This window comes from Oncorhynchus clarkii, chromosome 13, assembly GCF_045791955.1.
Source record: "Oncorhynchus clarkii lewisi isolate Uvic-CL-2024 chromosome 13, UVic_Ocla_1.0, whole genome shotgun sequence".
In the NCBI taxonomy this organism is placed as follows: Eukaryota; Metazoa; Chordata; class Actinopteri; order Salmoniformes; family Salmonidae; genus Oncorhynchus; species Oncorhynchus clarkii.
The window spans coordinates 3,627,111-3,640,135 of NC_092159.1; the positions used below are offsets into that span (position 1 = coordinate 3,627,111).

Here is a 13,025-nt window from a genome sequence, read left to right on the forward strand (position 1 = left end):
ATTGGCTGTAGGAAGGAATAGAACACATAACATCTGGTTGTTTTTAAATGACTTCTTATGACATTGCTTGCCAGAATAGACGTTGTAATGGATCCCCCCCCCCCCCCCCCCCCCCCAGTCTGCGTTACCCACTCCAGTCAGCAGGCGGCGATGTGAGTCTTTCAGGTGATGCTTCTTGTGTGACGTATAATCTAGTGGACGGAACAGTAGGCTTCTTCAACAGCGACAAAAGGCTTTCTGATTCAGCCATCGCGGTGGTTTGCTAGCAAACATAAAACTGAAACGTTTAAGATCTTTAGACCAATCTTGTGTATATTAATCTTAGTGTTTAGAACATCATTCTGTTTACCTATCTACTCGTTCATTTAAACGCAATTTGCTTGTTAAATTAGCAAATGTGTTACATTGGTTCTGCACTAGGCTAATCTCCCGGAGCATTTTTTATTTTTTATTTATTTCACCTTTATTTAACCAGGTAGACTAGTTGAGAACAAGTTCTCTTTTACAACTGCGAACTGGCATGAGCTCACTAAACTTGAAGGAGAAAGAAGCTCTGATGAAAGGAGAGGAATAAGCTTTCAGGATGAAAAAGGAGGAAGAGGAGGCTATCACATTGAAAGAAGAAGAGGATGATATTACAGTGAAAGAGGAAGATGGGAAAGAGGTTGTCAGCGTGGAGGAGGAGGAGGTAGAAGCTTTCAGAATCAAAGAGGAGGAAGATGCCATAACATTGAAAGAAGAGAATGTAGAGAAAGAAGAGGAAGACCCTTTTAGAGCAAAAGAGGAAGAGGAGGCTATCTCAATAAAACAGGAGGAAGAAAACGTTTTGGGAGTGAAAGAGGAGGAGACTGAATACCCGATTAACACCAGTGAGTATTGTACTCTCTTAAACAGGGGCACAAACTATGCAGTTCTTGAACTAATGTATTGTTTTCAAAGGGCATTCTACTGAAGTTCTACACTTGAATATGTTGTTCTGTACTGTAGGAATTGTTTATTAAGGGGCAATCTGCCATTGGTACATATATTTTTGGGACTTTTAAATGAGATATATTGAATTCTCTGGGTGGTCTATGTTAAAGTACACTTCATCTAAAAATAATAGGCTTTTAAAATTCAATATAGGTGCATAATTTCTACTTAAAGGCGCGACCCTTTAACATTTGCAACACAAACAGTATTTTACAAAATCATGATGAAAGTTTTAGGCCTTTTTAGACATATTCAGCCTCTTGTAAGACTCTGTGATTGGAATAGTAGATCATAAGTTTACCATCTGTTTGATGTTCTCATTCACACAGGAGAGAGACATGACTATTATGGATCCTCTGGGGAGCCTCAACAACATCCTGATGCTGACGAGGAAGAGAAGAGTCTCTCCAGATCAAATCACCAGATGGTACAGCTTGGTCTGGTCTAGCATACAGCTTGCTCTATCGGGGTCTGGGCTGGGTTTCTGTAAAGCACTTTATGACAACCGTGACATCAGCATCCATAATGACATGTGTCTGTGTCCCCTCTTTATGGTTACCAGGACAACGCTAGCCCTTCCTCCCTCCCAGAGTCCCCATGTCATGCCTCTCCCAGTAGCACCTTACTGCTGGGTATGAAGAGGTTGTCTGTGCTGCTGGTGGACTGCAGGAAAACAATGGGGCTGAGTGGAACTGTGAGGGGAGGAGAAGAGATGAAAGGATCAGATTTGACTCATCAAAGTAAGTGCTGTAGTTTAGTTTGAACAAATACAATAGATCTGCCCACTGGTATCTGTTACCAGGACAACCAGGAGAGTTCTGTTAGTTGACAGGAAGATAGACTGGTGGATATGGATGTTATGAATATCATAACACTGAAAAAGGATTCTGCCAATGAAAAGAGAGAAACCAATAGACCATATAAAACCTTGATAAAAGTTAGCTTTAGAGAGAAACCAATTGACCATATAAAACCTTGATGAAAGTTAGCTTTAGAGAGAAAGTTTCAAGATGATCCGAAGTAAGGTGCTTGTTTTACAAACATGTTTCCTTAAATCATGATGATAAAAACATTATAGATGTTACATTGCCTGTCCCAGTCAACCCCCCCCCCCCCTATCTTTACAAGACTCTAGAACACATAAACTAAACTCAAGACACTTCAATGTGGTCTGTATTGCTTCATTAACATCTGATCTACAACAAATATATAGTTTAAAACCAACTCTGTAAGCCTTGAAATATTTATAAATGAAAAGCATTTTTTGTGAGACTTGGCCTCCGTCAAATATATATTTTAAAACAAGCTTCTTTTTTTTGTCTTGGCCTCCGTCTCTAATGGACAAAATGTACTCAATTTCCTACTTTATCAACATACAGACCTTAAAGAACATGGTTTAATATATATACTATATAGACCTTAAAGAACATGGTTTAATATATATATATATACTATATAGACCTTAACAGAACATGGTTTAATATATATATACTATATAGACCTTAAAGAACATGGTTTCATTTGGAAATTACTAACATTTTTGACATCAGTGTGTTGCTTACAGTTTAATTTCCTCCACTGTCCCCATACTGGGCTCAAACTAGTGATCCTCTGCTTCTCAACACATGTGACCGCTCTCCTTGCCAATGAACCGATGGAGCGATACAACGTCTGCGACGTTTCAAGCTGTGGAGTTTACGGCACGTTCTGACCTCCGTTACACATGTTCAGGTTGACTTTCCCACTGAATATATATGAACGCTGCCCACTCAATTACTGTTGTTTACACAACCGGGGAAAAGGCCTTTTGGACCTAGACTTGGCGCTCTGGTACCGCTTGCCGTGCAGTAAAAGAGAGAACAGTCTTTGACTCGGGTGGCTGAAGTCTTTAACAATTTTTTAGGGCCTTCCTCTGACACCACCTTGTGGTGGTGTCAGAGGAAGGCCCTAAAAAATTGTCAAAGAAATTGTCAAAGACTTCAAAGACTGTTCTCTCTTTTACTGCACGGCAAGCGGTCCTAGATAGCAGATTGCTTGGCCCCAGTGATGTACTGGGCTGTACTCAACTACCCTCTGTAGTTCCTTGCGGTCGGAGGTCAAGCAGTTGCCATACCAGATGCAACCAGTCAGTCATACTCTCGATGGTGCAGTTGTTGAACCTTTTGAGGATCTGATGGACCCATGCCAAATCTTTTCAGTCTCCTGAGGGGGAATAGGCTTTGTTGTGCCCTTCACAACTTTCTTTGTGTCTGGACAATATTAGTTTGTTGGTGATGTGGACCTCAAGGAACTTGAAGCTCTCAACCTCTTCCACTGCAGCCCGTCGATGAGAGTGGGGGCTCGGTCCTCCTTTTCCTGTAGTCCACAATCATCTACTTTTGTCTTGATCACGATCACGTTTGTTGTCCTGGCATTACACGACCAAGTCTCTGACCTCCTCCCTATAGGCTGTCTCATCGTTGTCAGTGATCAGTGACTGTTGTCATCGGCTAACTTAATGATGGTGTTGGAGTTGTGCCTGGCCGTGCAGTCATGAGTGAACAGGGAGTACACACCCCTGAGTGGCCCCCGTGTTGAGGATCAGCGTGGCTAATGTGTTGTTACCTACTCTTACCACCTGGGGGTGGCCCGTCAGGAAGTCCAGGATCCAGTTGCAGAGTTTAGTCCCAGGGTCCTTAGCTCAGTGATGAGCTTTGAGGGCACAATGGTGTTGAATGCTGAGCTGTAGTCAATGAACAGCATTCTCACATTAGTGAGGAGTGCAATAGAGATGGCATCATCTGTGGATCTGTTGGGGCGGTTTGAAAATTGGAATGGGTCTAGGGTTTCTGGCATAATGGTGTTGATGTGAGCCATGACCAGCCTTTCAAAGCACTTCATGGCTACAGACGTGAGTGCTACGGGTCGGTAGTAATTTAGGTAGGTTACCTTAGTTAGTGTTCATGAACACAGGAACTATGGTGGTCTTTATTTTTATTTTACCTTTATTTAACTAGGCAAGTCAGTTAAGAACAAATTCTTATTTTTAATGACGGCCATTGGGTTAACTGCCTGTTCAGGGGCAGAGCGACAGATTTATACCTTGTCAGCTCGGGGATTTGAACTTGCAACCTTCCGGTTACTAGTCCAACGCTCTAACCACTAGGCTACCCTGCCGTCTGCTTGAAACATGTTGGTATTACAGACTCGGTCAGGGACAAGTTGAAAATGTCAGTGAAGACACTTGCTAGTTGGTCAGCGCATGCTTGGAGTACACGCCCGGGGAATCCATCTGGCCCTGCTGCCTTGGGAATGTTGACCCGGAACAGCTGATGCTCTCATGCATGCTTCAGTGGTACTTGCCTCGAGGCGAGCATAGAAGTAATTTAGCTCATCTGGTAGGCTCGTGTCACTGGGCAGCTCATGGCTGTGCTTCTCTTTGTATAGTTTACAAACCCTGCAAATATCCGACGAACCTCGTAGCCGGTGTAGTACGATTCGATCTTAGTCCTGTATTGACTCTTTGCCTGTTTGATGGTTCGTTGGAGGGCATAGCGGGATTTCTGATAAGCTTCCCGGATTAGAGTCCCGCTCCTTGAAAGCGGCAGCTCTACCCTTTATCTCAGTGGGGATGTTGCCTGTAATCCATGACTTCTGGTTGGGGTATGTACGTACAGTCACTGTGGGGACGAGAGGTCGACCGATTTATGATTTTTCAACTCCGATTTATTGGAGACCAAAAAAAGCCGATACGATTAATCGACATATTTATATATACAGTGCCTTGCGAAAGTATTCGGCCCCCTTGAACTTTGCGACCTTTTGCCACATTTCAGGCTTCAAACATAAAGATATAAAACTGTATTTTTTGTGAAGAATCAACAACAAGTGGGACACAATCATGAAGTGGAACGACATTTATTGGATATTTCAAACTTTTTCAACAAATCAAAAACTGAAAAATTGGGCGTGCAAAATTATTCAGCCCCTTTACTTTCAGTGCAGCAAACTCTCTCCAGAAGTTCAGTGAGGATCTCTGAATGATCCAATGTTGACCTAAATGACTAATGATGATAAATACAATCCACCTGTGTGTAATCAAGTCTGTGATAAGTCTGTGATAAATGAACAGGCACTGCATTGATTATATGCAACGCAGGACAAGCTAGTTAACCTAGTAATATCATTCACCGTGTGTACGTTAACTAGTGATTATGTGAAGATTGATTGGTTTCTTTAAGATACGTTTAATGCTAGCTAGCAACTTACCGTGGCTCCGTGCAGCCTCGAGGTCCTTTTGACGCTGCACCCTCGTAACAGGAAGTCAGCCTGCCGTAACAGGAAGTCAGCCTGCCGTAACAGGAAGTCAGCCTGCCGTAACAGGTGTTCAGCCTGCCACGCAGTTTCCTCGTAGATTGCAATGTAATCGGCCATAATCGGTATCCAAAAAGGCCGATTACTGATTGTTATGAACTTGAAATCGGCCCTAATTTATCAGTCGATTAATTGGTCTTTTAGTCGGTCGACCTTTAGTATGTAAAGGTGGTCTAGAGTTTTTTCATCTCATAATTACAATTCCATAAAACATACATGTGTTTTATATCATTTTAAAGTTAATCTTGTTGTTAATCCCACCAAAGTGTCCGATTTCAAATAGGCTTTTCAGCGAAAGCACTACAAACGATTATGTTCGGTCTCCACCAAACCACAATAAGCACAGCGAAATATAGCAGTCACAAAAAGCAGAAATAGAGATAAAATTAATCACTAACCTTTGATGATCTTCATCAGATGTCACTCATAGGACTTCATGTGACACAATACATGTATGTTTTGTTCGATAAAGTTCATCTTTATATAAAAAAATCTGAGGTTACATTGGCGCGTTACATTCACTAGTTCCAGAAACATCCAGTGATTTTGCAGAGAGCCACATCTTTTCAACAGAAATACTCATCATAAATGGAGACGATAATACAAGTTATACACATGGAATTATAGATATACCTCTCCTTAATTCAACCGCTGTGTCAGATTTTTTTTTTAAACATAACGGAAAAGCAACCCATGCAATAATCTGAGACGGAGCTCAGAACAGTAGCCAAATTAGCCGCCATGTTGGAGTCAACAGAAACCAGAAAATACATGATAAATGTTTCCTTACCTTTGATGAACTTCATCAGAATGCAGTCCTAGGAATCCCAGGTCCACAATAAATGCTTGATTTGTTTGAAAATGTCCCTTATTTATGTCCAATTCGCTACTTTGGTTAGCGCGTTTGGTAAACAATTTCAAAGTCGCAAAGCGCGTCCGCTATAACGTGACGAAATGTCCAAAAGTTCCGTAACAGTCAGTAGAAACATGTCAAACGATGTACTGAATCAATCTTTAGAATGTTGTTTACATATATCTTGAATAACATTCCAACCGGAGATTTAGAATGACTTCAGATAACCGGTGGAACGCAGGTCCTTCCCCTGTGAACGCGCATGGTGAAAGCATGGTCAACTCGTGGCAGTGGTGACTATTTCCTGTCTCATTCGACCCCACTTCACATTAGAGTCATCAGACAAAGTTCTATTGACTGTTGACATCTAGTGGAAGGCGTAGGAAGTGAAAACTCGTCCATATCTCGCTGTAATTTCAATGAGAGCTTGGTTGAAAATCTGCCACCCCCAGAAAAAATCCAAACAGGAAGTGGAATTTCTCAGGTTTTTGCCTGCAATATGAGTTCTGTTATACTCACAGACATAATTCTAAAGGTTTTAGAAACTTCAGAGTGTTTTCTATCCAACACTAATAATAATATGCATATATTAGCAACTGAGACTGAGGAGCTGGCCGTTTACAATGGGCACCTTTTCATCCAAGCTACTCAATACTGCCCCTGCAGCCATAAAAAGTTAAGATCAAATTCTTATTTACAATGACGGCATACATCGGATGACGCTGGGCCAATTCTGCGTCGCCCTATGGGACTCCCAACAATGGCTGGTTGTGATATCATGACTCGGTGAAACAGTTTTTAATGTCCCGTTGGTAGGATATACGTGATCGTACTTCGTCTTTTATTATGGATTGATTGTACATTGGCTAATAGGACCAATGGTAAAGGTAGATTGCCCTCTTGGCGACGGATCCTTACAAGGCACCCAGACCTCCGTCTCTTTCTCCTGCGATTGACGAGAATGGGGGCCTTGTCGGGCGTCTGAAGTAAATCCTTCCCGTCCGACTCATTGAAGAAAAAGTATTTCTCCAGTACGGGGTGAGTAATCGCTGTCCTGAGATCTCGTAGATGTTTTCGGTTACAAGACACAATGGCAGAAACATTATGTACAAAATAAGTTACAAATAACGCGAAGAAACATACGCAATCGCATAATTGGTTACAGGATCGTAAAACTGAGGCCATCTCCTTCAGCGCCATTCTTCACATATTATCTATAACATCATAAAACACTACTCAACCCATATGATCTATTACATAATAAAACACTAACCCATATGATCTATTACATAATAAAACACTACTCAACCCATATGATCTATTACATAATAAAACACTACTCAACCCATATGATCTATTACATCATAAAACACAACTCAACCCATATGATCTATTACATCATAAAACACTACTCAACCCATATGATCTATTACATAATAAAACACTAACCCATATGATCTATTACATCATAAAACACTAACCCATATGATCTATTACATAATAAAACACTAACCCATATGATCTATTACATCATAAAACACTACTCAACCCATATGATCTATTACATCATAAAACACTAACCCATATGATCTATTACATAATAAAACACTACTCAACCCATATGATCTATTACATCATAAAACACTACTCAACCCATATGATCTATTACATCATAAAACACTACTCAACCCATATGATCTATTACATAATAAAACACTAATAATCCATATGACCTATAACATAATAAAAGTCTAATAAAACACATACAAATATCATGTCATAGTGAATTCATGACGTGTGAATGAACAAGCCTTTTCATTCTTTATAATATGGCTATACAGTGGGGAGAACATGGCTGTATATATTTATGACTGAACAAAATATAAACGCAACAATTTCAACGATTTACAGATCATATACGTCAGCCAATGCCAATACATTCATTAGGCCCTGATCTATGGACTTCACATAACTGGGCATAGGCCCACCCACTGGGGAGCCAGGCACAGCCAATCAGAATTAGGCCCTGATCTATAGACTTCACGTGACTGGGCAGGGGCGTAGCAATGGGGGGGCCTGGGAGGGCGTAGCCACACCCACTGACGAGCCAGGCCCAGCCAATCAGAATAAGTTTTTCCCCTCAAAAGGGATTTATGACAGAGAGACATTCTACTTGGTTTCATCAGCTGTCCAGGTGGCTGGTCTCAGTCTCCCGCAGGTGAAGAAGCCTGATGTGGAGGTCCTGGGTGGGTGTGATCTGCGTGATGCCGGTTGGAAGTACTGGCAAATTCTCTAAAACGACATTGGAGGCAGCTTATGGTAGAGGAATTTACAGTACCAGTCAAAAGTTTGGGCACACCAACTCATTCCAGGTGTTTTATTTGTACTCTTTTCTACATTGTAGAATAATAATGAACACAAAATGGAATCATGTAGTAACCAAAAACATGTTAAACAAATAAATATATTTCATAATTTGAGATTCTTAAAATTAGCCACCCTTTGCCTCGATTGCCTCACTTTACATGTTGCGTTTTTGTTCAGTGTAGTTTCTATCAGTTTTAGGAACATCTTTCCAAATATTTCACCTTATTCTTGTGTAATGATAATGCTGTTTAATCAGCTTCTTGATATGCCACACCTGTCAGGTGGATGGATTATCTTGGCAAAGAATACATGTTCAGTAACAGGGATGTAAAATTTGTGTACAATTTTGTGAGAAATAAGCTTTTTGTATGGAACATTTCAGGGATCTTTTATTTCAGCTCATGAAGCCATGGGACCAACACTTTACATGTTGCGTTTATATTTTTGTTCAGTGTAGTTTCTATCAGTTTTAGGAACATATGATGATGTCATAGTGAATTCATGTGAATGTACAAGCCCTTTCAGACTTTATAATATGGCTGTATATAAACTTACTCTATATAGTTACTATCAGTTTTTAGGAACATCTACCCAAAATATTTCACCTTATTTTTTTTTCCTTTAGCCAAAATGTCATGACATCAGTGACAGTCAAGATAGAAAACATTACATAGCGTGCCGAACCCTTTCAACAACGGGGAGATGTTACTGATGTGCTTTCTGTCTTCGACGTAAAAACTAGTTTTGGACTTCTACACAATGTTTTATTGACTTATTTTCGCTTTAAGGAAGTGCGTAGGTCACATCCTGTATCATACAGCTATGAGGGTTATATAATTACAACCACCTGCTTGATAGGAATCCAGCGATGTCTGTGTCATAGAACTGTCTAGTGTTTTGTGTTCTGACTTGTAAAACAGAATGAATAAAATAAGTCATGTAAACATTATCAGTAATTACAAGGAAACTCTACAACATTTGTTTTAAAGTCACACCAAGAATGTTAAAACTGGCCTTAGGTTATTGAGGGATCTGATTAGGATTTACTCTCGTAGCAAGGCCATTTTATCATGTGGAGGTTTCATTCAGGTCTCTATTTTAAAAAACACACTGTCTTTGGCAGGAGAAAGACCAGACTCAGAGGAACCAGAACCAGGGACGTCCAAACCAGCAAGAAGACACCAGTGCTCCCACTGTGGAAAGGGTTGTAACCGGTTATGGGACCTGAAACAACACGAGATAATACACACAGGGGAGAAGCCTTACCACTGCTCCCAGTGTGGAAAGAGTTTTAACCAGAAAGGACACCTGATCCAACATGAGAGAATACACACAGGGAAGAAGCCGTACGACTGCTCCCAGTGTGGAAAGGGTTTTAACCAGAAAAGCTACCTGAAAAAACACGAGAGAATACACACAGAGGAGAGGCCTTACCACTGCTCCCAGTGTGGAAAGAGTTTTACCTACTTGTGTAATCTGAAAACACATGAGAGAATACACACAGGAGAAAAGCTGTACTGCTGCTCCCAGTGTGGAAGGAGTTTTACCCACTTACGTAACCTGAAAACACACGAGAGAATACACACAGGGGAGAAGCCTTACCATTGCTCCCAGTGTGGAAAGAATTTTGCCCACTTAAATAACCTGAAAACACATGAGCAAGTACACACAGGTGATAAGCCATACTGCTGCTCCCAGTGTGGAAAGAGTTTTAACCAGAAAAGCTACCTGAAAAAACACGAGAGAGTACACACAGGAGAAAAGCCTTACCACTGCTCCCAGTGTGGGAAGGGTTGTAACCAGTTAGGTGACCTGAAACGACATGAGAGAATACACACAGGAGAAAAGCTGTACCACTGCTCCCAGTGTGGAAAAGCTTGTAACCACTTAGGTGACCTGAAACGACATGAGAGAATACACACAGGAGAAAATCTGTACTATTGCTCCCAGTGTGGAAAGGGTTGTAACCACTTAGGTGATCTGAAACGACATGAGAGAATACATACAGGAGAAAAGCTGTACCACTGCTCCCAGTGTGGAAAGAGTTTTACCCACTTACGTAACCTGAAAACACATGAGATAATACATACAGGGGAGAAGCCTTACCACTGCTCCCAGTGTGGAAAGCGTTTTATCCACTTATGTAACCTGAAAACACATGAGCAATTACACACAGGGGAGAAGCCTTACCGCTGCTCCCAGTGTGGAAAGAGTTTTAATCAGAAAAGCTACCTTAAAAAACATGAGAGATCACACACAAGAGAGAAGCCTTACCACTGCTCTCAGTGTGGAAAGGGTTGTAACCAGTTAGGGGACCTGAAACGACATGAGAGAATACACACAGGAGAGAAACCGTACCACTGCTCCCGGTGTGGAAAGCGTTTTAACCAGTTAGGGGACCTGAAACGGCATGAGAGAATACACACAGGAGAGAAGCCTTACCGCTGCTCCCAGTGTGGAAGGGGTTTTAACCAGTTAGGGGACCTGAAACGGCATGAGAGAATACACACAGCAGAAAAGCTGTACCACTGCTCCCAGTGTGGAAAGAGTTTTACCCAGTTATTGAACTTGAAAACACATGAGAGAATACACACACAGGGGAGAAGCCTTACCACTCCTCCCAGTGTGGAAATTGTTTTGATCAGTTAGGTAACATGAGAACACATGAGACAAAACACACAGGAGATCAGGATGTAGGCTACTGAACAGTAGGAAAGAGGACAGATTTAGGCTGCTGAACAGTAGGACAAATATATGCCTCTGAACAGTGGGACATCGGAGAGGTGCAAGCCTGATACGTGGTGGAGAGTAGGCTGCAGAGACTCGGGAAATTTGTGTTAGGTATTGACTTTCCAGTGTTTTCTCTACTGCATGTATTTTTATGTAAATAAACTTATCTCAGACTGATTTTGGGGATAATTAAGCACTGGCCCATAGGGATGTGTATCACAGTATCATAGGATATCATAGGATATCATAGGATATCACAGGGATGTGTATCACAGTATCATAGGATATCATAGGGATGTGTATCATAGTAGTGTCCTGAATGGTCCTATAATGTAAACTTCCCAACAGGAAATAAATTCTAAACAAAATCATTTTCACTTTTAAGTTTCAATTACATTTTCATCAAACGAACAAGCAAATACTTTATAAATCTATTGTCACTAATCAACTTGCAAGGTTCCACAGATCAAAAGAGCCTTGCAGATTGATGGCTGGGGCCCATCCGATGATAAGAGTCTGGGAAGATCCAATAGCCATATTTGACACATTTGTTAGAAGTAGTGTAAGATGGTAGTGTCTGTAATTTTACCATTTGTTAGAAGTAGTGTAAGATGGTAGTGTCTGTAATTTTGCCATTTGCTAGAAGTAGTGTAAGATGGTAGTGTCTGTAATTTTGCCATTTGCTAGAAGTAGTGTAAGATGGTAGTGTCTGTAATTTTACCATTTGTTAGAAGTAGTGTAAGATGGTAGTGTCTGTAATTTTGCCATTTGCTAGAAGTAGTGTAAGATGGTAGTGTCTGTAATTTTACCATTTGTTAGAAGTAGTGTAAGATGGTAGTGTCTGTAATTTTACCAAAATCAAATTGTATTGGTCACATATACGTGGTTAGCAGATGTTTTTTGCGGGTGCAGCGATATGCTTGTTCTTCTAGCTTAGACAGTGCAGTAATATCTAACAGATTACGCAACATATAACCAATACACACACATCTAAGTAGGAATGAATTAAGACTGAATACGTATATGGACGAGCGACGTCAGAGCGGAACGGACTAAGTTACAGTGGAATAGTATAGAATACAGTATGTACATATGAGATGAGTAATGCAAGATATGTAAACACTATTAAAGTGACTAGTGTTCCATTCCTTAAAGTGGCCAGTGATTTCTGGTCTATGCCAATAGGCAGCAGCCTCTAATGTGCTAGTGATGGCTGTTTAACAGTCTGATGGCCTTGAGATATAAGCTGTTTAACAGTCTGAAGGCCTTGAGATAGAAGCTGTTTTTCAGTCTCTCGGTCCCAGCTTTGATGCACCTGTGCTGACCTCGCCTTCTGGATGATAGCGGGGTGAACAGACAGTGGCTCGGGTGGTTGATGTTATTTTTGGCCTTCCTATGGCATCAGGTGCTGTTGGAGGTCGAGAAGTTTGCCCCCCCCCCGATAATGCGTTGGGCAGATCGCACCACCCTCTGGAGAGCTTTGTAGTTGTGGGCAGTGGGTACAGCCCGACAGGATGCTCTCAATTGTGCATCTGTAAAGGTTTTGTGAGGGTTTTAGGTGTCAAGCCAAATATCCATTAGCCTTCCCGGCTGTATGTAATGAAACAAATCAAATAGTACAAAAACAAACAAAATACCGCAGAGTTGTTTAATTAAGAACTAATCATCTCCGTCGACGCCATCATTTTACAACTATAGCTAACACAATAGTTAGCAAGTTACCTTGTCAATCAGGTTGCTATGGGGGGGG

General features: G+C 41.1%; 1 protein-coding gene across 1 annotated transcript in view; it reads left to right on the forward strand.

Annotated features, from left to right (window-relative positions):
- Positions 1-218: 218 nt before the first annotated feature.
- Positions 219-13,025, forward strand: part of LOC139424281 (zinc finger protein 721-like) — a 291,616-nt gene continuing 278,809 nt past the window's right edge. Inside the window, exons 1-4 of the mRNA XM_071175972.1 lie at positions 219-869; positions 1,302-1,399; positions 1,535-1,712; positions 9,669-11,646. Of these exons, the coding sequence (XP_071032073.1) occupies positions 584-869; positions 1,302-1,399; positions 1,535-1,712; positions 9,669-11,194 (2,088 nt within the window). The 5' untranslated portion in view covers positions 219-583 and the 3' untranslated portion in view covers positions 11,195-11,646. Of the gene's footprint in view, positions 870-1,301; positions 1,400-1,534; positions 1,713-9,668 lie in introns of the transcript that reaches the window.